Source organism: Portunus trituberculatus, chromosome 42 (genome assembly GCF_017591435.1).
Source record: "Portunus trituberculatus isolate SZX2019 chromosome 42, ASM1759143v1, whole genome shotgun sequence".
NCBI classification, from domain to species: domain Eukaryota; kingdom Metazoa; phylum Arthropoda; class Malacostraca; order Decapoda; family Portunidae; genus Portunus; species Portunus trituberculatus.
Genome location: NC_059296.1, coordinates 17247778 through 17270113, shown reverse-complemented (window position 1 = coordinate 17270113; position 22336 = coordinate 17247778). Strand labels below are relative to the sequence as shown.

At 38.4% G+C, this 22336-nt stretch overlaps 1 protein-coding gene across 6 annotated transcripts in view; it reads left to right on the top strand.

Annotated features, from left to right (window-relative positions):
- The window catches only part of LOC123517313 (lysophosphatidylserine lipase ABHD12-like), a 124464-nt gene that overhangs the window by 50218 nt on the left and 51910 nt on the right, over window positions 1-22336 (top strand). Inside the window, exon 9 of one of the 6 annotated variants that reach the window (XM_045277283.1) lies at window positions 6625-7092. The exons of the other annotated variants lie outside the window; for them this stretch is intronic. Within the exon in view, the coding sequence (XP_045133218.1) occupies window positions 6625-6667 (43 nt within the window). The 3' untranslated portion in view covers window positions 6668-7092. Of the gene's footprint in view, window positions 1-6624; window positions 7093-22336 lie in introns of those variants that run through there. 6 annotated transcript variants of the gene reach the window in all.

The window sequence follows — 22336 nt, the reverse complement described above, 5'->3', positions numbered from 1 at the left end:
GACATTGGTGCAATCAGAAATGACTAAATCTGTGACATAGGGCTGGCTTCAATGAAGTTGATGATGATGTTCAAGATCTTTTGGAGAGCCATGCTGAACCTCTCTCAATTGAGAGAGGAGACAAGGAAGAAGATCCTGTGCGTGGCCTGTACATCAAAACTCTTAGAGAATGTCTCAGTGGTATCGTAAAAGCTCTGGAAACCCTGAAGGAATGTGACCCAAATCCTACCAGGAGGAGCAAAATGGCTCATGACGTAGAAAAAAGTGTTAAGATTTATCAGGAAATCTGTGATGAAAAAACAAGAAAAAACAGTCCTCCATCTACTTGTTCTTCAAGCCAGTCAGACATGCCGTCCCTGTCACACCTGTTGATCCTGCTACAGCTGGCCCTTCCACATCTGCTGCCGATGGTTCTACAGCTGACCCTTCCTCCATATCCTCTTTCTTCAAACCAGTGAAACGTGCCGACTGCTACAGCTGTCGCTTCCACATCTGCTTCCGACAGTGCAGACGGCGACGTCTTATCCTCGTATGCCCACTAGCGAAAGATGAATAAGGGCTGAAATCCATAATGTCCCTTAGCCTTGGGAGGGACATCATCTAATAGAATACATGGCGAGTGAAAGGTTAATAAAAGCCTTTTCTGTTTATTTCTTTTGTGCAGTACTTTACATATCTTTTTATATGACTATTTTCATGTATTTTCATTTCTGTAGGGAGACTTTTGCGTGCAGGAACGCATTCCGTATTATTACATGTTATAATGGGTTTAGTATACGGTAATTTCAATTTGCGGTAAGTTTTTCAAGAACGCATATGTACCATATAACGAGGACTTACTGTATATATATATATATATATATATATATATATATATATATATATATATATATATATATATATATATATATATATATATATGTGTGTGTGTGTGTGTGTGTGTGTGTGTGTGTGTGTGTGTGTGTGTGTGTGTGTATATATATATACACTTTACATTTCTTTTTATATGACTATTTTCATGTATTTTAATTTCTGTAGGGGTGACTTTTGTGTGCAGGAACGCATTCCGTATTATTACATGTTATAATGGGTTTAGTATACGGTAATTTCAATTTGCGGTATATATATATATATATATATATATATATATATATATATATATATATATATATATATATATATACACACACACACACACACACACACACACACAAGAGTAACCAAGGTGGGAAAGGAGCTGGTAATGTTTGTCCCGTCTCCATATAGTCATGTTAACTGTTGATTAGCAAAATAATGTCCAGTGAAGGTAAATATAAACTGTAGCCTGCGTTTGAGCCATCAGCTGGTTTGTTTACGTCTGCGCAACATGGCGGCCGTGAACTCGAAGAGGAATCAGACTTCACAGGGTTTCAAGGAATAATGGAGAAGAGCGCTTATGTGAAGAAAATTCTGGAGTTAGAAGGTAAAATTGAAAAACTGTTTGAAAAGTATGAGGGCCTGGAAACGAGTTATGACAATGTAAAGAGAGACTGTGCCGATATGAAGAAGGAAAATGCAGCACTGAAAGAGGAAGTTAAGCTAATTAAAGTGAATTGCGAAAATGTGGAGAATCTCTAGGAAAAGTGATGGAGAAGCAGGCTGAATGGAAAAAAGTCAGGAAGTGGAAAGAAAGGAGGTAAATTACAAAGTTGCAAGTCTGGAAAAGGAAATCAAAGAGTCAGGGAGAAAACTTTGGGCCTTGCTGAAATTATAGATCAACAGATCATAGAAGAGAAGATAGCTGAGAAAGTGGTGAAGGTTATTAAGTCAAATGAGACATTGGTGAGGGAAACTGTAGACAAAAAGAGATGTGTGGTGATATTTGGTGTGGAGGAGGATAAGACACCGAGTAAAATGGAGAGAGAAAAACATAAAAAGGTGATAAATAATATCATTAATGTGGTGCAAGAGGAGGAAAAGACCTAGTACAAGAAATAGAGGACTTCCATAGAATTGGAAAGTTCACAAGAGAAGGTATGAGGCCAATAAGAATCAAACTTAAGTCACAAAAGGATGTAGATGAATTGGTGGAGAAGTCATGGAGGCTAGCCCAGCAGGAAACAACAAGGAAGATTTGGTTGAGAAGAGATCTCGGTGAAAAGGAAAGAGAAATGTTAAATGAGTTGAGAAAGGAGGCTTTGAAAAAAATGAAGAGAGGACAGAAGAAGAGAAGAAAGAGTTTTTCTGGAGAATCTTGGATATGAGACTGAGGAAGTGGTTCATAACCCAGAAAAGTACAGCAAGAAAGGACTAAAGAAACTTACATATGAGCGAAATGTAATGTATTCCAACATAAATGGAGTGATATCGGGATTTTAGAACTCAACGATTACTTGAGGGACAAGAACCCAGATATTGTGGGTCTTACTGAAACAAAACTGAGAGAGGGAGAAGACCTGATGAAGGTTGGAGAAGGAAATATAACGTTTGGAAAAGAAATAGAGTAGGTAAGATGGGAGGAGGAGTGATGTTGCTGGTTAAAAAGATATAAAGGTGGATCAAGTGAAAAAGGTATGGGAAAGGCAGAAGTGCTAAAGATCAGAGCAGAAACTAATGAAGGAAAAAGAGGCACTACATAGTGGTGTACGTACCACCTAAGACAAATGCATGGTCAGTACAGGAATATGAAGAAATGATAAGTGATACAGGAACATGTCTGGAAGAAATGTTGGGTGGCTGTGAACGAACTATAATGATGGGAGATTTTAATTGTAAAGAGGTGTGTTGGGAGGACTGGTCAATGGAAGGATCAGAGACAACATGGGGAAATACACTATTGACACTGGCAATGGAAAATGTGTTAACTCAGTGGGTCAAAGAAGATACTAGGTTTGGAGGAGAGGGAGCATCGTCAAGACTGGACTTGGTCTTTAGTACAGAGCCAATGGTCATTGAGGAGATGAGGGTGGAGTGCCCTTTAGCAAAGAGTGATCATGCAGTTTTGGAGTTCAAGGTGATAGACGAAGAGAAATCTAGAAGAAATGAAGAATATAAAGTGGGAAGATGGAATTATGCCAAGACAGATTTTGGAAACCTAAAGAAATTCTTTCAAGAGACAAATTGGATGAAATTCAAGAGTGCTAAGGAGCAAATGAAAAGTGGAAGGAATTTATAAAAATATACAAAGAAGGTGAGAAAAATTTGTACCAATAAGACAACATAGAGAAGTTGGAAAGCAGGACTGGTTTAACGATAGATGTGAAAAGGCTAGAACAAGAAAAGAGGATGCATGGAAGAGGTGGAGAAGGAAAAGACGGATTAAGCAGTGGGAAAGTTACAAAAGAGCAAGAAATGAATATGTGTTGATTAGAAGAGAAGAAAGAAAGAAACAAGAAAAGGATATAATTGATAAATGTAAAGACCAACCAAGGCTTTTTTACAGACATGTGAACAACAACATCAAAAATAGAGAAAGTATTGAAAGTTTAGAAGTAAATGGAGTATACAGTGAAGATCCCAGGAAATGGCAGAGGCTATGAATGGATGCTTTCGGAAGGTATTCACAAAGGAGACTGCTTTTGACAAACCACTGGTAATGGAACAGAAAGGGATTATGAAGGAGTTTCAAGTAACGGTGGAGGAGATCAAGAACATGATGGGGAGTTTAGAAGTGAGAAAAGCTGTGGGACCTGATGGGGTATCAGGATGGATTTTAAGAGAATGCAGGAGCAATTGGCAGAAAAAGTTTGTGAAGTAATTGATGCCTCATTAAGGGAAGGCGTAGTGCCCCAAGACTGGAAAAGAGCTAACATTGTCCCAATCTATAAATCAGGTAACAAGAGAGACCCATTGAACTATAGACCAGTGTCACTTACAAGTGTGGTAGCTAAGATGTGTGAGAGGGTGGTGAAGACTAGATGGACAGACTTCTTGGAGAAAAATGACATACTTTGTGAGTGTCAATTTGGTTTTAGGAAAGGGCGTTCATGCACGACAAACCTGATATGTTACTATTCGAGGGTGATAGATGTAATACAGGAAAGAGATGGTTGGGCTGATGGAATATATCTGGATTTAAAAAAGGCCTTTGATAAGGTACCACACCAGAGACTGATCTGGAAACTTGAAATGGTAGGAGGAGTGCATGGCAGTTTACTAAAATGGATGGAAGACTTTTGGTAGGAAGAGAAATGAGAACAATAATTAAGGACAGACCATCAGAATGGGGATTGGTGGAGAGTGGAGTTCCACAGGGATCAGTGTTGGCACCAGTAATGTTCGCAGTCTACATAAATGACATGGTGGATGGGGTGTCCAGTTATGTGAGCCTATTTGCAGACGATGCAAAATTGTTACGAAAAGTGAGATGTGACAAAGATTGCGAACTACTCCAGGAAGACTTGGACAGAATATGGAAATGGAGCTGTACATGGCAAATGGAGTTCAACACGACAAAATGCAAGAAAATAGAGTTTGGCAAGAGTGAAAGAAGAATCAGGAGTATGTACAAGATAGGAAATGAAGACATAAAACCAGTCATGAAGAAAAAGACCTTGGGGTGACAATTACCAATGACCTATCGCCAGAGAGACATATAAACAAAATAATTGGAGAAGTATTGAACTTATTGAGGAACATAAGAGTGGCGTTCGTATATCTAGATGAAGAAATGATGAAGAAAATAATTACTGCAATGATAAGACCGAGGCTTGAATATGCAACAATACAGTGGGCTCCGAACTTAAAGAAACACATAAGGAAACTAGAGAAAGTACAGAGGGCTGCAACGAAAATGGTGCCTGACTTAAGAGATTTGACTTATGAAGACAGACTGAAAAGAATGCAACTTCCAACCCTGGAAAACAGAAGAGAAAGGGGAGACCTGATAGCAATATACAGAGTGATGATTGGCATGGAAAAATGGATAGGGAAGATCTGTGTATGTGGAATGGAAGAATGTCGAGAGGGCATGGGAAAAAACTAAAAATGGCCACTTATAGGAGAGATGTGAAAAAATATAGCTTCCCTCATAGAAGGGTGGAAGCATGGAATAGTTTAGACGTGGAAGTGGTCAACGCAAGGAATATTCATGATTTTAAGAAAAAGCTGGACATTAATAGATATGGAGACGGGACAACACGAGCATAGCTCTTTTCCCGTATGTTACAATTAGGTAAATACAATTAGGTAAATACACACACACACACACACACACACACACACACACACACACACACACACACACACATACACACACAGGTAACTCAATTTACGCGACAGATGCGTTCCAAGAGGCATCGCATATATTAAAATTCGTGTAAAACAAACATGTAATTCTCATAAGAAACAATAGATAATAAGGGGATGCGGAATGTGGTCCAAAAAAAATTCATACAAAATACTCTATTTATTTGGTTAAATTAACACGTTTTTATTATTTACCATTCTAAATACTAGAAGTGTATCTAAAATAAAGGAAAAAGCAAGAAATAATAAGAGAAAGCAAAAAATAATAAGAGAAAACAACAAAACAAAACACGTAAACACAACACTCACTGCGTCACTGCCTTCACCACTCACACCACAGTCAGTCACCATTTCCCTCTGAGCTTTTCCACCTTATCAAAAATCTACTTATCAAAAATAACCCCACAGTATAAAAGTAAACACTAGTAAAAAAATAAACACAGGATGCCAATGTCTTAATTCACCTTTCACAAGCACACGCCGTTACTGTCCACCTCCTAGTCAAGGACATCATCATCCACCTGCGTTTCCTCTGCTTCCTCCACTTCCACGGGATCGTCCACATCCTCTTTTGGTACTACATCTTCCACTGGTGTTTTCTTGAAAAACTGTAGCATGGTGGTCTGGTGCTGGTCTGGCAGTGGAGCTCCCACCTATCGGCCAGCTGCGGAACTCTCTGGCGCGCAGTTTGAAATTACGTCTGACGCCCAGTTTGAAAATGCGGTTGGGCCAAATCGCGTATAAGCAAACCAATCGCGTAAATTTAATTATAATATTTTTTGGGTCGAGTATTAACAAAAATGCGTAAATTAAACATGCGTAAATCGAGTTACCCATATATATATATATATATATATATATATATATATATATATATATATATATATATATATATATATATATATATACTGTATTTCCCGTCTCATAAGACGCACTTTTTTTCCTGAAAAATGCCCCCAAAATCACCCTGCGTCTTAACACTGGAAGGTCAAGTTGATAGGGGTGTCTGACAAGCCTCCAACGCCCCAGGAATGACATAGAAACACTCACACTCAACAAACATACAATGTAATCCTACAATTATCATTTACTTTGATACTACAGTTTTTTTGATGAAGGTACAGTATACGAAGATATCTATTTTGATACTGCACTTTTTTTGATGAAGGTAATAAGATATTTACAATGCCGATTGTTATGAGGTGAATTGGTTGTTTTGATGACTCACCAACGCCATCTACACACAAACATGCCAACTAACGGTATCCTAGCGGACGTCGCAACTTCCCTTGCCTTCCCTGTCATTCAGCAGACAATACTCAATAGCCCTTTAAAGGTTTCGTGTGTGAGGAGTGGGGCAAGTGGATGGCTGCTGTAACCATGACGTAATGCCAACAGGACGACTCAAAAGACCATCTATTACACAAGTCTGAATGGGTGAAGACGTCATGGGGTGCAGTAAAGGAAGAAGTTATAGTCAAATCATTCAAGAAATGTGGAATAAGCAATGGGATGGATGGAACTGAGGATGAATTTCTCTATGAAGACCGTGACGCCGATGTAGATGACCCAGATTCAACCACGGAAAGTGACAGCAGCAATGAACACAGTAGCAATGATGAATTAGCAGGATTTGAGGATCAATAAATGTCTACAATTTGTTATTTTGTAACAATTATTTTAGCAGTATTTATTTTATAAAATTTTGTTGATATTTTGTAATAAAGCAATATTTTGATGCTGTTATTGGTGCTGTAGAGTCGCCAACTTGGAACTAATGCTCAGGTAGGTTGTAAAACCTTCAAAACTTTTTTTTCCAAAAATTGCTTAGCACCACTTGTAGCGTCTTATGAGATGGAAATACGGTATATATATATATATATATATATATATATATATATATATATATATATATATATATATATATATATATATATATATATATATATATATATATATATATATATATATATATATATATATATATATATATATATATATATATATATATATATATATACACACAGTCATACCTCGCCCAACATGACAGTTACGTTCCTGACCTTGTCGTGTATGGCGAGATTCGTGTTCGGCGAATAATAGGCCCTTTGGGAAAATGGAGGTTACGTTCCCAGATCCTCCCCTCAAAAATTTTTTTACCCAGAAGGCTGAAAAAAAACAATAAATGAAGTACCAAACACACATTTTATTTAATTATAGTACTAGTACCTTTAGTTTATTTGCTGGTTTGAGAGGGCTTGAAATATGAAGTGATGGGCCTCTGACTGGTAGATGCTTCCATATGGTGTAAGGTCTCCTTGTAGGGCACAAGAAGCTCCTCAACACCCCTCTTGAACTTAATGCTCCTCTCCAGGATGGGATCTGTTTCAGTGAAGAGGGATGTTGCATCTTCCATGACTTTCAGCAAATTATGAAGAGTCTTGATGGTGAAGACAGGCTTGGTCTCTTCATCATCATCAAGATCCTCATCATCAGCACCTCCTCTTGCCTCTTCTTCCTCCTGCTGCAGCAACTCTTCAAAAAATGAAATGAAGAGAGCACAAGGGAGCCACGTCTGTACATAACAAGAGCACAACAAAGAGAGAGCGATTGGCGGGAGGCAGTGTGCTACCGCAAGCCCCGGGGCGAGTCCAAGACGCTTGGGAGGGGAGGTCAAGTGCATCCACCAGGACCAGCGGGAGATTCAAATGGAGACCAAATCGTGCAATCGCGAGTCAAAGTCGTGCTCAGCGAAATACGGGATATTTTACCGATTCGTGTATACGCGAGTTTTGTGTTTGGCGAACTCGTGTTCGAGGTATGAATGTATATATATATATATATATATATATATATATATATATATATATATATATATATATATATATATATATATATATATATATATATATATATATATATATATATATATATATATATATATATATATATATATATATATATATATACAGTGGAGACTCATTACTCGAATGTCTAAATAGTCAAACTTTTCAATAGTTGAATGCAAAAGTTCGACTTAATACTAAAAAAAATACCTATTAGTCGAATGTCCGTCCATGTGGCTGTAAACCAAAAAGGCCTCATCTTTCCTGCCGCCCCACGCGCCCCACCGGTCCACCGCAACCAGTTGAATCTTTGCTGTTGTAAGAATAACATTGTCCTGCACTTTCATCCTTCCCGCCACCCCACGCGCCCCACTGGTCTACTGCAGCCAGTTGATCCTCCGCTGTTGTAAGAATAACTTTGTCTTGCGCTTTCATCCATCCCGCCACCCCACGCACCCCAACAGTCCACCACAGCCAGTTGATGCTCTTCTGTCGTAAGAATAACATTGTCTTGCGCTTTCATCCTTCCTGCCGTCCCATGTGCCCCACCAGTCCACCGCAGCCAGTTGATCCTCCACTGTCGTAAGATTAACCTTGTCCTGTGCTTTCATCCTTCCCGCTGCCCCACGCGCCCCACCAGTCCACTGCAGCTGGTTGATCCTTCGCTGTCATAAGAATAACCTTGTCCTGCGCTTTCTCTCCAGAGTTTTTTTATTTATTTATTTATTTGTTTATTTTTTTTATTGCATTTAGAAGCTTACAATGGTACCGAAGAGGATTATTAGTGGTGAGAATAAGCCTGCAAGAAAGAATGTAGTGACAACCATCGAAAGGAAAAAGGAGATAATTTATAAATAGTACAAGAAAAAAGGAAGAATAACCAATCTTGCAACTGAGTACTGTATGGCTAAATCTACAGTAGCCACAATACTGAAGAAGACAGAGCTCATTAAAAGAGCTGATGTGGCTATTGGTGAGAAAAGGCCAGTTAAGCGACCTGCGGCAGTGGAAGAAATGGAAAAATTGTTGATTGGATAAACCAAAGGCAGATGGCTGTTGATTCTTTGTCAGAGGGCATAATTTGTGCGAAGGCTAGGCTGCTGCATCGTGATCTAACTTCTGATACTACATCTGACTCCAATGATGATTTTAAAGCAAGCAAAGGGTGGTTTGTGAATTTCAAGAAAACTGGAATTCATTCTGTTATGACTCACGGCAAGCCCGCAAGTGCTGACAGAGTTGCTGCTGAGTAATTTTTGCCTGAATTTAAGAAATTTATGGATAGGAAGTGCTTAACCCCACAATAGATCTTTAATTGTGTTGAAACTGGCCTGTTAAAAAAAAAAAAAAAAAACATGATCTATATAACAAAGGATGAGAAGTGTTTGCCAGGACACAAACCCATGAAAGACAGGCCAACTCTGCTTCTGTGCGCCAATGCTAGTGGCGACTGCAAAATTAAACCGCTGCCTTTTTCTAAACTTGGGTTTGGTAATGGCTGGAATGAATTACTTGATTTATAGGTATCAATAGTCGAACTTTTTAATACTCGAACGGCCATTTGGAACAAATGAAGTTCGAGTATTGAGTCTCCACTGTATATATATATATGTATATATATATATACAGGTATCCCTTGGTTAACGATAGGGTTACGTTTCCCAAAAACAGATCGCTAACCGAAACGATCGCTAACTGAGGGATTTGAAATTATCAACTACATACATGTATTTCGCGATGCGTAAATAAACGACACTTTCTATGTTGTTAGTTGTTATTTACACCTTTAGAATTGGTAGTACTTACCTTGAGGAGTGGATGTGATATGCGTAGTGTGTTGTTTTGTGCCCCGAGGACACAGGGCCTTGGAGGATTAAATCTCATCATGCCCACACCGACCCAAACTCGGTCAGCTGCTTCAAACCCTTCAAATTCTTGAGAGAATACGTTTTCCAGTGGGGGTGGGTCATCCAGGCTCTCCTCATCGTCACTCAAGGTTACGGTGGATGTGAAGGATAGATTGGATGTGGGTGGAGTTGTTTTGGAGGTGGATGGAGTTGTTTTGGAAGTGGGTGGAGTTTTTTTCGAGGTAGCAGGACGAACTTTGAAGTACGACGAGATGACTCCTATGGAAGTAGATGGGATTGCTTTTGAGGTGGATGGGGTAGCTTGGGAGGTGGATGGAGTTGCTTGATCGGTAGATGGGGTTGCTTGGGATGTGGATGGGGTTGCTTGGGCGGTGAGTGGTTTGAAGAAAGATGAGATGACTGTCTGTTTTGCCATCCTTTTCTTTGCCTCAAATAGTTCTTTATACACTTTCATGTCATTTTCTATAGCATTAGTCACGCCATTACTTCGGTTTGGGTTGGGGTCATTCTCCTGGAGAAGATGTATGGCCTGGTTAATATGATTAAAAATCTCCTCGAAAATCTTGACGGAGAGGGTTCTTTCAGGCTCCTTGTCCTCCTCCATTTCCTCCAAAGTATTTTGTTTCTCCAACTCCATGAGGTCGTCGTTGGAGAGAGGCTCAGAATGACTGTCCAGCAGTTCTTGTACGTCATTCTCGTCCACCTCATTGAAGCCTGCCTTATGGGAGATATGAACGATGTCTTTCCTTACTGCTGTAACATCGACAGGGACTTCCTGTTTACGTTCCACGCACTCAGGCCACAAATTACGCCAACATCCATTCATTGCCGACTTGGACACCTCCTTCCATGACTCGTCGATGTTGTCGATCCCTTTTAATGTTATAATCCTTCCAAAATTGTTTCATGGTCGGCTTGTCAGGGTGTCAATGCAGGCCAACAGCTGTTTCATGGTGCGCCGCTGGTAATAGGCCTTGAAAGTAGCGATGACTCCTTGGTCCATCGGCTGGATGAGGGCAGTTGTGTTTGGGGCATAAACATGACCTCAATATTATCTGCCCAGTCATTCATGCTCTCTGGGTGGCTGGGGCGTTGTCACACAGCAAGAGAAATCTGTTAGCAATGTTGTTTTGGGCAGCATATTCTTTTAGGAATTTGGAGAGGTATCCTGTCACGTAACTTTGCATGATAACAGTCGTCATCCACCCTTTTGTTTGCCTTCCATACTACGGGCAAATATTCCTTAATATAGCCAGACAGAGCTCTTGGGTTTTGGGAATGGTAAATAAGGCATGGTTTAAGCTTAAGATCACCAGCGCATTCCCCCACCAATAATGTTAACCTGTCTTTAGATGCCTTGAATCCTGGTGCCGACTTCTCCTCCTTTGCTATAAACGTTCTCGATGACATCTTCTTCCAATACAGGCCTGTCTCGTCAAAGTTTAGAACCTGCTTGGCTGAATAACCTCCTTCCTCGATGCGCTCTTTAAGCAAAGGCTTGAAGGCGTTTGCAGCGGTTGATCCGAACTCGCTGCCTCCCCACTAACCTTGAGGTTGTGTAGACTCCCACGATGTTTGAAACGTTCAAACCACCCCTTACTGGCCTTGAAGGACACTGTCTCGCCTATGTTGAATTCTGGTTTCAGGTCCTCCCACAGGCTCAGTGCCTTAGTAGTAACGAGTTGGGTAGAAAGAGGCATGCGGCGTGTGTGTGGTCTTCAATCCATAGCCTCAGCAAACGTTCCAATTTTTCCATAATCGGTTCCCTGTTACGAGTTGTTGTGTGTTTGTGCAGGTTTGTGACTTGGTTGGCCTGCTGCTTCACTTGTACTTTTTTCTGGAGAACTGTTGATACAGTTGATTGAGATAAACCAAGGGCACGAGCAATAGAGTTTACCCCTTCACCACCCTCATGACGAGTCACAATGTTCAACTTAATATCAAGGCCAATGCTCTTTCTCGATTTTTTAGCCTTATCTCCCGGTGGAGAACAATCGTTGGGTCGCTTGGAAGCCATCACTAAGTTCACTTGATCACAAATAAGCACAAAAAAAGAAGTTTAGAGCGAGCGTGATAGAGTTGTTGTTGCACAATCAAAACAGCGGGAAAGACTGTGGTGTGTTTACTGCACGGGCCGCGGGTGGATGGAGGCGCTGCGATCGCGATTGCGATCGCGATTGCGATTGGTCAATCCGATCGTTAACCGAATTTTGGCGATCGTTAACCAAAAAATAGGGATTAATTTGGAGGGATCGTATGAGCGAAATATCGTTAAGTAGTCGATCGTTAACCGAGGGACACCTGTATATATATATATATATATATATATATATATATATATATATATATATATATATATATATACAGTGGAGACTCAATACTTGAACTTAATTAGTTCCAAATGGCTGTTCGAGTATCAAAAAGTTTGACTATTGATACCTATAAATCAGGTAATTCATTCTAAGCTTAGCAAAACCTTAAGTTTATAAAAATTTCAATGTATTCCTTTTATAATTTTGATTTGTACACACCATAAATGAAGGCTGATGATGAATAATGTAGAAGAGGAGGGGAGAAGGGTGGGGAGGAGGAGGGAGGTCCTTGGAGGATGAGTCATCATCCATGAAAACATCTTTATAACTTTTCTCCTGGTGTGATTCCTGTGAATCCACTAATAGAGTGCTGTGGTTCCCTATCATTTGTACTCTCACCAGATTCCTTATTTTCACCACTAATAAGCCTCTTTGGTGCCATTGTAAGTTTCTAAACTAAAAACTACCGACAATGCAGAAGAATGTTGTTTTGTCAAGGCTATGGCAGGACTAGTGATGCGCACCGGTATCCGGTAAACCAGATTATCAGTATTACTGGTATTATAGTATCAGAACGGGACAGTGACGATTGCGAGAAGGGAGAGGACAGAGCTTCGTATATGACGAAATGTGAGGCCATTTGATTACCAGATATTTTCACCACTAATGAATAATCAATAATTGATGTTAATTAAGTTTATAAATGAAAAACTACAGACAGAATGTACAAGAATGTTATTCTGACAACTGCGGCAGCACAACTAGTGAAGGGAGGAGAGGAAGAGGTCAGGGAGCCTTTGTTTACAATCATGTGTGTGGGCGTTTGAGTATCAGGTATTTTTTCGAGTATTAAATTGAACTTTTGTATTTGAGTATTGAAAAGTTTGACTGTTTAGATGTTTGAGTATTAACTCTCCACTGTATATATATATATATATATATATATATATATATATATATATATATATATATATATATATATATATATATATATATATATATATATATACAGTAATACTTCGAGATATAAATGCTCCAACATATGATTATTTTGATATATGACGAAAAATTTCATATAATTTACGCCTCAAAATACAAAGATATTTCTAAGATATGAATAGCCATAAGTAGGTGGCGCAGCGATTGCTCGGCTACTCGCGTCCACCCGAACATTCAGTTCGCGTTGTGTATCGTTGTTCATCCTTTGTGCATGTATATGTCTGTGCTCCTCGGCAGTGTGTATTTTTTCTTAAGTTTTGTGAACTCAAGACCTCGTGATCATGGGTTCCAAAAGTAAAAATAAGAAGGCTGAAAAGAAGAAACTTAGATGAGTCTCGTAATGCATATGAAACACAAGATAAGTATAAAATATGAACGTGGTGTGCATATCTGTAACTTGGCCCTGTGCGCTAACGCTAGTAGTAACTGTAAAGTCAAACCATTGTTGATGTATCTCTCTCTATGTTTACTCCCGATGAATGTTGCCAGCTCACAAGTAAAAAGATGGGAAGAAAATAACCAAAATATAGCCCCAAAACGCCTAAACGTCTATCAACGTGCCCCGAGTCTTGTGTGATGAACGTATATCAATGTGTCCCAAATTTTGTGAGTTAAGTTATTATTTTGGGCAATACAGTACATCATGCATACAATAAACATTGTATTTATCTTATATTAAATCTGTATTTGGTTGGTACTTAGAGCATGTTGATTTTTTTGGAGGGGTAAATTTGTAGCACTAGAACGAATTAATTCTATTTCCATCAATTTCTATGTGAAAAATTTATTTGATATACAATTTTTTTTATATACAACAATCGTTACGGAACAAATTAAATTCGTATGTAGAAGTACCACTGTATATATATATATATATATATATATATATATATATATATATATATATATATATATATATATGGTACTTATATATATATATATATATATATATATATATATATATATATATATATATATATATATATATATATATATATATATATATATACAGAAACTTCCCTACTTATGAACATTCGACTTGTGAACATTCCATACATACGAACAAATCTTTTAAATACTTAAGTCCAAAAAATTGTTTGAAAGATGCTAGGAAACTTCAAATTTTCCGCGCGCAAATATAGTTCACGATTCTGCCTGTGGCGCTGCCGAGCTCACTCAGCTGTGCGCATCACTCCCCTGCCCTCCAGGCTCCCGCCATAAACACGAAAGCATCTGTTCACTGTGTCCTCGTGTACCGCCAATTTTTGTGCCACAGTTCGCTTTACCTGTGCATCATTCCATAAAAAATGTCGGGTGTGAAGCGAAAAATAAACGGTGAAGCCAGTGGAATTGCCAAGAAATGTCAGGCTATAACTTTAGAGATGAAAATAGACATCATAAAACAGCTTGAGAAAGGTGAGAAAATGTCTGATGTGGCACGAAAATTTAATATGAATCGGTCAACTGTAGGCACAATTATTAAGAACAAAGAAAAAATAGTGGAACATGTGAAATCTGCAGTGCCCATGCAATCAACCATCATATTGAAAAAGAGAGGGAAAGTGATTGAGGAGATAGAAAAACATCTCGCCGTCTGGTTCGAGGACCGCATCCAGAAACGGAAACTTCTATGTCTTATGATGATTCAAGAGAAGGCCCTGAGTCTATTCAATGAACTGAAGGCTGAGTATGGTGAGGATGTGTCATTCACTCAAAGTCATGGGTGGTTTAACTGCTTCAAGGTGCGGAATAACTTGCATAACGTGACGGTGTCTGGTGAGGCGGCGAGTGCAGATGTTAAGGCAGCTGAGGAATTCCCAGGAAAACTAGCAGAAATTATCCACCAGGGAGGCTACACACCACAACAGATTTTCAATGTGGATGAAACTGGCCTCTACTGGAAAAAGATGCCTGACCGAACCTACATCAGTAAGGAGGAAAAGACGATGCCTGGCTTCAAAGCTACAAAGGACAGACTGACGCTACTGCTTGGGGGTAATGCTAGTGGTGATTTGAAATTAAAGCCCCTACTGGTGTACACCTCGGAAAACTCACGAGCCCTGAAAAACATTGCCAAGGCATCTCTTCCAGTTGTGTGGAAAAGTAACTCTAAAGCTTGGGTCACACAGGCAATTTTTCAGGAGTGGTTTTATAATCAATTTATCACTGAGGTGGAGAAGTATTGTCGGAGCAACTCCATTCCATTCAACGTCCTCCTGGTGCTGGATAACGCCCCTGGCCACCCACCTTACCTAGATGACTTTCACCCTAATGTCAAGGTTGTCTACCTGCCACCCAACACAACCTCCATTATACAACCTATGGACCAGGGAGTCATCACAACGTTAAAAAATACTATCTAAGGCGCACTTTCCGCCAGGCACTGAAGGCAACAGACGAGAATGATATGACTCTGAGCGAATTTTGGAAGTCATATAACATCTACAATGCCATAAAAACATTAATACCTCCTGGTGGGAAGTTACAACCACCTGTATGAATGCCGTATGGAAAAAGCTCTGCCCTCAGGTTGTTCATGATTTCACTGTGTTTGAAAATATTCAGGAGGAGCAGGAGGAGGTTGTTGACAATTTAATCTCCATGAGTGAGAAACTGGAGCTAGAGCTGGAGGAGCAGAACTTCACAGAGTTCTTTGATGACCATGACAAGGAAATATCTAATGATGAACTATGAGAATTGGAGAAGTAGAGGAAGGAGGCAGAAGAGGTAGAGGAGGAAGAAGTGGAAATGTCACCAAAACATTTCCAAACTAAAAAGATGGCAGAAGCTTTTGCATCCATAGAGGCAGCCTTGGCAAATTTTGAAGAACAGGACCCAAATGAAGAACGACATGCCAAGGTGTCAGCAGCTGTTCATGATGCACTGAAATGCTACCGGGTCATATACGAGGAAAAAAAGGAGGCTGTGAGCCAGTCGTCGCTTCATCGGTTCTTCAAATGGGTAGATAAACGTGAGGCAACAGTACCATCCACTCCTCAGTCAGTGCCATCTACCCCTGAGCCAGTGCCATCTTCATCCTCTACCCACATGCCTGACGCTGACGACCCCTCCACCATCTCGTCACCCCCTTCCTCGCCCGCCACTTCCCCCAACAAATCCAAGTGGACAAGGTAAATCTTACGAGTTTCCTCATTTTTATTTCAAGCATGCAATGTTTTCAGTTTTATATTTCATGTGAAATACTTTCATGTATGTAACTGACATAGCCCTAACGTTAAAATGTGTAACCTAAATGTGAGTCTGTAACCTAGTGGTAACCATGTCAGCTGCTTGACCCTGATATACAGATGCTTAGTCATCCCAGATTTATAGAACACCTGTTCAACCCCCATTGATCAACGCCATGTTAATCTATCCATGTTTATCGATCTTTCTCAGTATGGTATGGTGTCATCCCCAGTTTAACGGATAGGCTTCGTGTTGTGTAACGGCAGTGGTTGTGTTTTCCTGCCCAGCTGACCACACGCCATCTTATGGATCGGTTCGCCAGCCAGCCACCACTACAATATATTTTCTTTTTAAATAAAGTATGTTTCTACATTAAAGTTGTATGAATCACCATCAAATGATATTAAAAGCATTACATATTACATGTACTGTATAAGGTATGTTGTACTTATTGGGATTTATGTACAGGTATTTTTAATGTAAACAAAACTTTAAAACAACGGGAAAAAAGGCAATGGAGACCCGACTTTGGATATACGAACAAATGGAGTTATGAACAGCCTCTCGGTCCCCATTATGTTCGTAAGTTGGGGAGCTTCTGTATATATATATATATATATATATATATATATATATATATATATATATATATATATATATATATATACACGATACAGGAGAGAGAAGACCCACAAAAGGACGGTTATCTTCATTATATCCACTTCACAACGTTTCGGGAAAGTACATATCCCATCTTCAGGTACAAAAGGGGGCTGTAAAACCACACGTAAAATGTTAAAACATGACCAGACTCAGTGGTCCTACTACTTGTTCCTCCAACAGGTAAGTGGGGAGGGCGACTGGCTTACCTGTATTTATAGGCTCCTACTCACTAAATGGCAAAATCTAATTGGTTCAATAAGAATTTCCTATCCAATACAAAATATAGTAGAAAATTCTAATCTGTCATAACTAATGCACAAAAAGAGAAAAATTTAAAGGTATGTTGTACAACAGTTAGTCTATTACAGAAATATTTTAGTCTGAACGAAATACTCAATGCTAATTGGTTGAAACAAAGTACATGTATACGAACCTCCGACTCCTGACTATGTTATAATGACCCTATCTCACCTAGTTCGAAACCATTAAGAGAAAATTAATAATTTGGTGGCTATTTCTGTACCATTTAACTCTGGCTTCTCTTTTACAATAAATAAAGATTCCGCTATCCTAACTCAGACCTTAGGATAGTGGAATCTTTATTTATTGTAAAAGAGAAGCCAGAGTTAAATGGTACAGAAATAGCCACCAAATTATTAATTTTCTCTTAATGGTTTCGAACTAGGTGAGATAGGGTCATTATAACATAGTCAGGAGTCGGAGGTTCGTATACGTGTACTTTGTTTCAACCAATTAGCATTGAGTATTTCGTTCAGACTAAAATATTTCTGTAATAGACTAACTGTTGAACAACATACCTTTAAATTTTTCTCTTTTTGTGCATTAGTTATGACAGATTAGAATTTTCTACTATATTTTGTATTGGATAGGAAATTCTTATTGAACCAATTAGATTTTGCCATTTAGTGAGTAGGAGCCTATAAATACTGGTAAGCCAGTCGCCCTCCCCACTTATCTGTTGGAGGAACAAGTAGTAGGACCACTGCGTTTGGTCATTTTTAACGTTTTACGTGGTTTTACAGCCCCTTTGTACCTGAAGATGGGATATGTACTTTCCGAAACGTGAAGTGGATATAATGAAGATAACCGCCCTTTGTGGGTCTTCTCTCCTGTATCGTACGCTATAGACGCTCTGTTTTTCAAGTCATATATATATATATATATATATATATATATATATATATATATATATATATATATATATATATATATATATTCTTCCACTTTTTATCTTTTCTCTCAGTTTTTAAACTTTTTCCTGTGTGTGTGTGTATATATATATATATATATATATATATATATATATATATATATATATATATATATATATATATATATATATATATATATATATATATATATATATACACACACACACACACACACACACACACACACACACACACACACAGGAAAAAGAGTTTAAAAAACTGAGAGAAAGGATAAAAAAAAGTGGAAGAAAATGAGGCTAAGAGCAGAAAACGAAGAACTGAAAAAGGTAGTAGCTAACTACAAGAAGCAGATGGAAGAAGGACTCGGTAAAGCTGAGAAAGAAAAAGAGAAGCTGAAAGATCTAGTAAACAAAGAAGAGGAAAGAGTACAGAACATGATAAAAAAGGAAGTGCAAGCATGGAGAATCTAAGATAAGAAAGATAAGGATGAATTTCAGGAGGTGATTCAAGAACAACTTAAAGAAAAGAAGAAAATATGACAAACAAAATGATAGGAGTCCTCAAGAAAAAAGAAAATCTAGTTAGAGAAATTGCAGAAAAAAAGAAGAGTGTAATCGTATTTGGAATAAAAGAAAAAAATATAAAATATAGACCAAGAAGAGAAAAGAAGAAATGAAATCAGTCAAAGACCTACTAAAAAATCTAAACGATGAAGATAGGCAGAACTTAGAAGAGGGAGTAGAAGAAATAAACAGAATGGGACCATATCAAGAAGGAAAAACAAGACCAATTAAAATACTACTAAAATCACAAGCAGTAACAGAAGAAATATTATATAGAACAACAAAACTTAGAGAAACAGAAGGCTGCAAGGATATCTATATAAAGAAAAATAGAAATGAGGAAGAAAGAAAGAGATACAACGAACTGGCGGCAGCAGTAAGGGAAAAAGATAATGAAAGGTCAGAAGAAGAAAAAAAGGCATTTTTTTGCAGAATTCTAGGACAGGATAAGGAGATGGTATATAAAAGAGAAGGAAGAGAAAAAAAGTGGAACAAGTTTAACTAAAAATGATAAAGACAAGAGACTAAAAATGATGTATACAAACATAGATGGGGTTTTATCAAGTAAATTAGAATTAAGAGATTACATAAAGAAAGAAAATCCGGATATTGTATGCCTAGCTGAAACAAAACTAAATGAGGCAATCAAAATAGACTTGGATAATAGGTATAATGTATGGAGAAGAGACAGGGGGAGTAAAGGAGGAGGAGGAGTCATGATAATGTTAAGGAAGGAGATAGTGATAAACCAAGTGGAATGTGGGGAAGGAAAAGCAGAAGTACTGTATGTTAAGATGCATATTAATAAATAAGAGTTAACAATCATAGTAACATATGTGCCACCAAAAACAAATTCATGGACCAATCAAGAATATAAAGACATGATAGATGACACAATAAGGAGTCTAACGAGAATCGTTAAAGAAAGGAGAAAAGTGATATTAGTAGGAGATTTCAACTGTAAAGAAGTGGACTGGGAAAATTATGAAAGTGGTATGGGGGAAGAAGCCTGGGGAGAAAGATTCCTGAACCTAATGATAGACAATATGATGGACCAGAGAGTAAAGGAATGCACAAGATTCAGAGGAAACGACGAGCTGGCGAGATTGGACCTAGTTTTTACTAGGGCTATACAAATGAATGATGATATAAGATATAAGTGCCCATTGGGAAAGAGTGACCATGTAATATTAGAAATAGATATAGAAGAGGGAAAGGAAGATAGAGACGATTCATACAAAGGAGACCGATTAAATTACAGAAAGGCTGATATTGAGAATCAAGAACTATTTTAAAAACGTAAACTGGGAAGAGATGGAAAACTCAGAGACGATGCAAGAGAAGTATAAGTTATTTTTGGAAATATACAAAACAGGAGTCAGGGAATATGTCCCGAAATACAGACCTAAAGAAGAAGGAAAGAAAGATTGGTTTAATGCAAAGTGTGCTAGGGCAAAGGAGAAAAGCGATGGAGCATGGAAAAGGTGGAGGAGAAATAGAAATCCAGCAAATAAGGAAAACTTCAAGGCACCGAGAAATGAATATATTAAGGTGAGGAAGGAAGAAGAAAAGAACTTTGAAAAGGACATTGTCGAAAAATGTAAGGAGCAACCGAAATTGTTCTACAGATTCATAAATGGAAAAATTAGGCAAAAAGAAACAATATAAAGGTTAAAAGGAGAGAACAGGATGGTGTAAGACCAAAGAAGTATGGCAGGACTATTAAATGATAAATTCCAGATCTTTACTAAGGAATCCAAATTTGAAAGGCCACAGGGTATTAGAGAGACAAACTATATGAAAGAGATTAAAGTAACCAAGCTTGAAATAAAAGAGTTAATGAAGGAACTGGATGAAGAGAAGGCAATGGGACCGGATGAAGTCTCAGGCAGAATACTGAAAGAATGTAGGGAAGAACTAGCAAGTCCTATATACAACATCATAAAAATGCTCAATAGAAAATGGAATAGTACCAGTAGAATGGAAAAGAGCTGAGGTGGTTCCCATATATAAGAGCAGAAGGAAGGAAGAACCTTTAAATTACAGACCGGTATCACTAACTAGTGTAATATGCAAGATGTGTGAAAGAATAAAAAAGAAACAATGGATCGAGTTCCTTGAAGACAACAAATTACTATCAAATAGCCAATTTGGCTTTAGAAAAGGTCGGTTGTGTGTAACAAATTTACTGAGTTTCTACTCTAGAGTAGTTGATAGGGTACAAGAGGGATGGGTTGATTGTATTTACTTGGATTTAAAAGGCATTTGATAAAGTGCCACATGCAAGGTTACTGTGGAAATTAGAAGAGAAGGGTGGTTTAAAAGGAAACACATTGAGATGGATGGAAAATTATTTGAAGGGGAGAGAAATAAGGACGGTAGTCAAAGATATGAAGTCCAAGTGGAGAGCAGTAAAAAGCGGAGTGCCACAAGGGTCAGTATTGGCGCCAATACTTTTTCTCATTTATATAAATCACATGCCAGAAGGAGTGAAGAGCTACATAAATCTGTTTGCGAATGATGCAAAACTGTGCGAGTTATAAAGCAAAAAGAAGATTGTGAAATACTGCAAGAAGACCTAAATAACATCTGGGAATGGAGTTAAAAGTGGGAGATGGAATTCAATGTGGACAAAAGCCATGTCATGAAAATGGGAAAGAGTGAAAGACGACCAGTGGGAATCTATAAGATGGGAGATGGAGTAGAACTGGAGAAAGTAAAAAAGGAAAAGGAGTTGGGAGTGATAATGGAAGAAAATAATCAACCGGCAAGCCATATTGATAGAATTTTCAGAGAGACATACAATTTGCTAAGGAATATTGGAATAGCATTTCACTACATGGACAAAGAAATGATGAAGAAATTGATAAGTACTATAATAAGACCCAGATTGGAATATGCAGGAGTAGTGTGGACCCCTCACAAAAAGAAACACATAAGGAAGCTGGAGAGACTACAAAAAATGGCTGCAAGAATGGTCCCAGAACTTGAAGGGATGACATATGAGGAGAGACTAAAGGCTTTGGATCTTCCAACATTGGAGGAGAAAAGGGAGAGAGGGCATCTCATACAAGTTTATAAATTGATAAATGGAATGGACCAAGTGGACAATGAGTATCTGATCCTGAGAGAAGAATATGCCAGTCGAAGCACAAGATCGCATAGTAAGAAGCTGAGGAAGGGAAGATGTGTAAGAGATATTAAAAAGTATAGTTTCCCGCAAAGATGTATTGAGACGTGGAACAGTTTGAATGAAGAAGTAGTGTCTGCAATGAGTGTGCATACTTTTAAAGTAAGATTGGTTAAGTGTAGATATGGAGACGGGGCCACACGAGCATAAAGCCCAGGCCCTGTAAAACTACAACTAGGTAAATACAACTAGGTAAATACACACACACACACACACACACACACACACACACACACACACACACACACAACCCTCTGTTATCACATCTATTTGGTGCATCTATCACT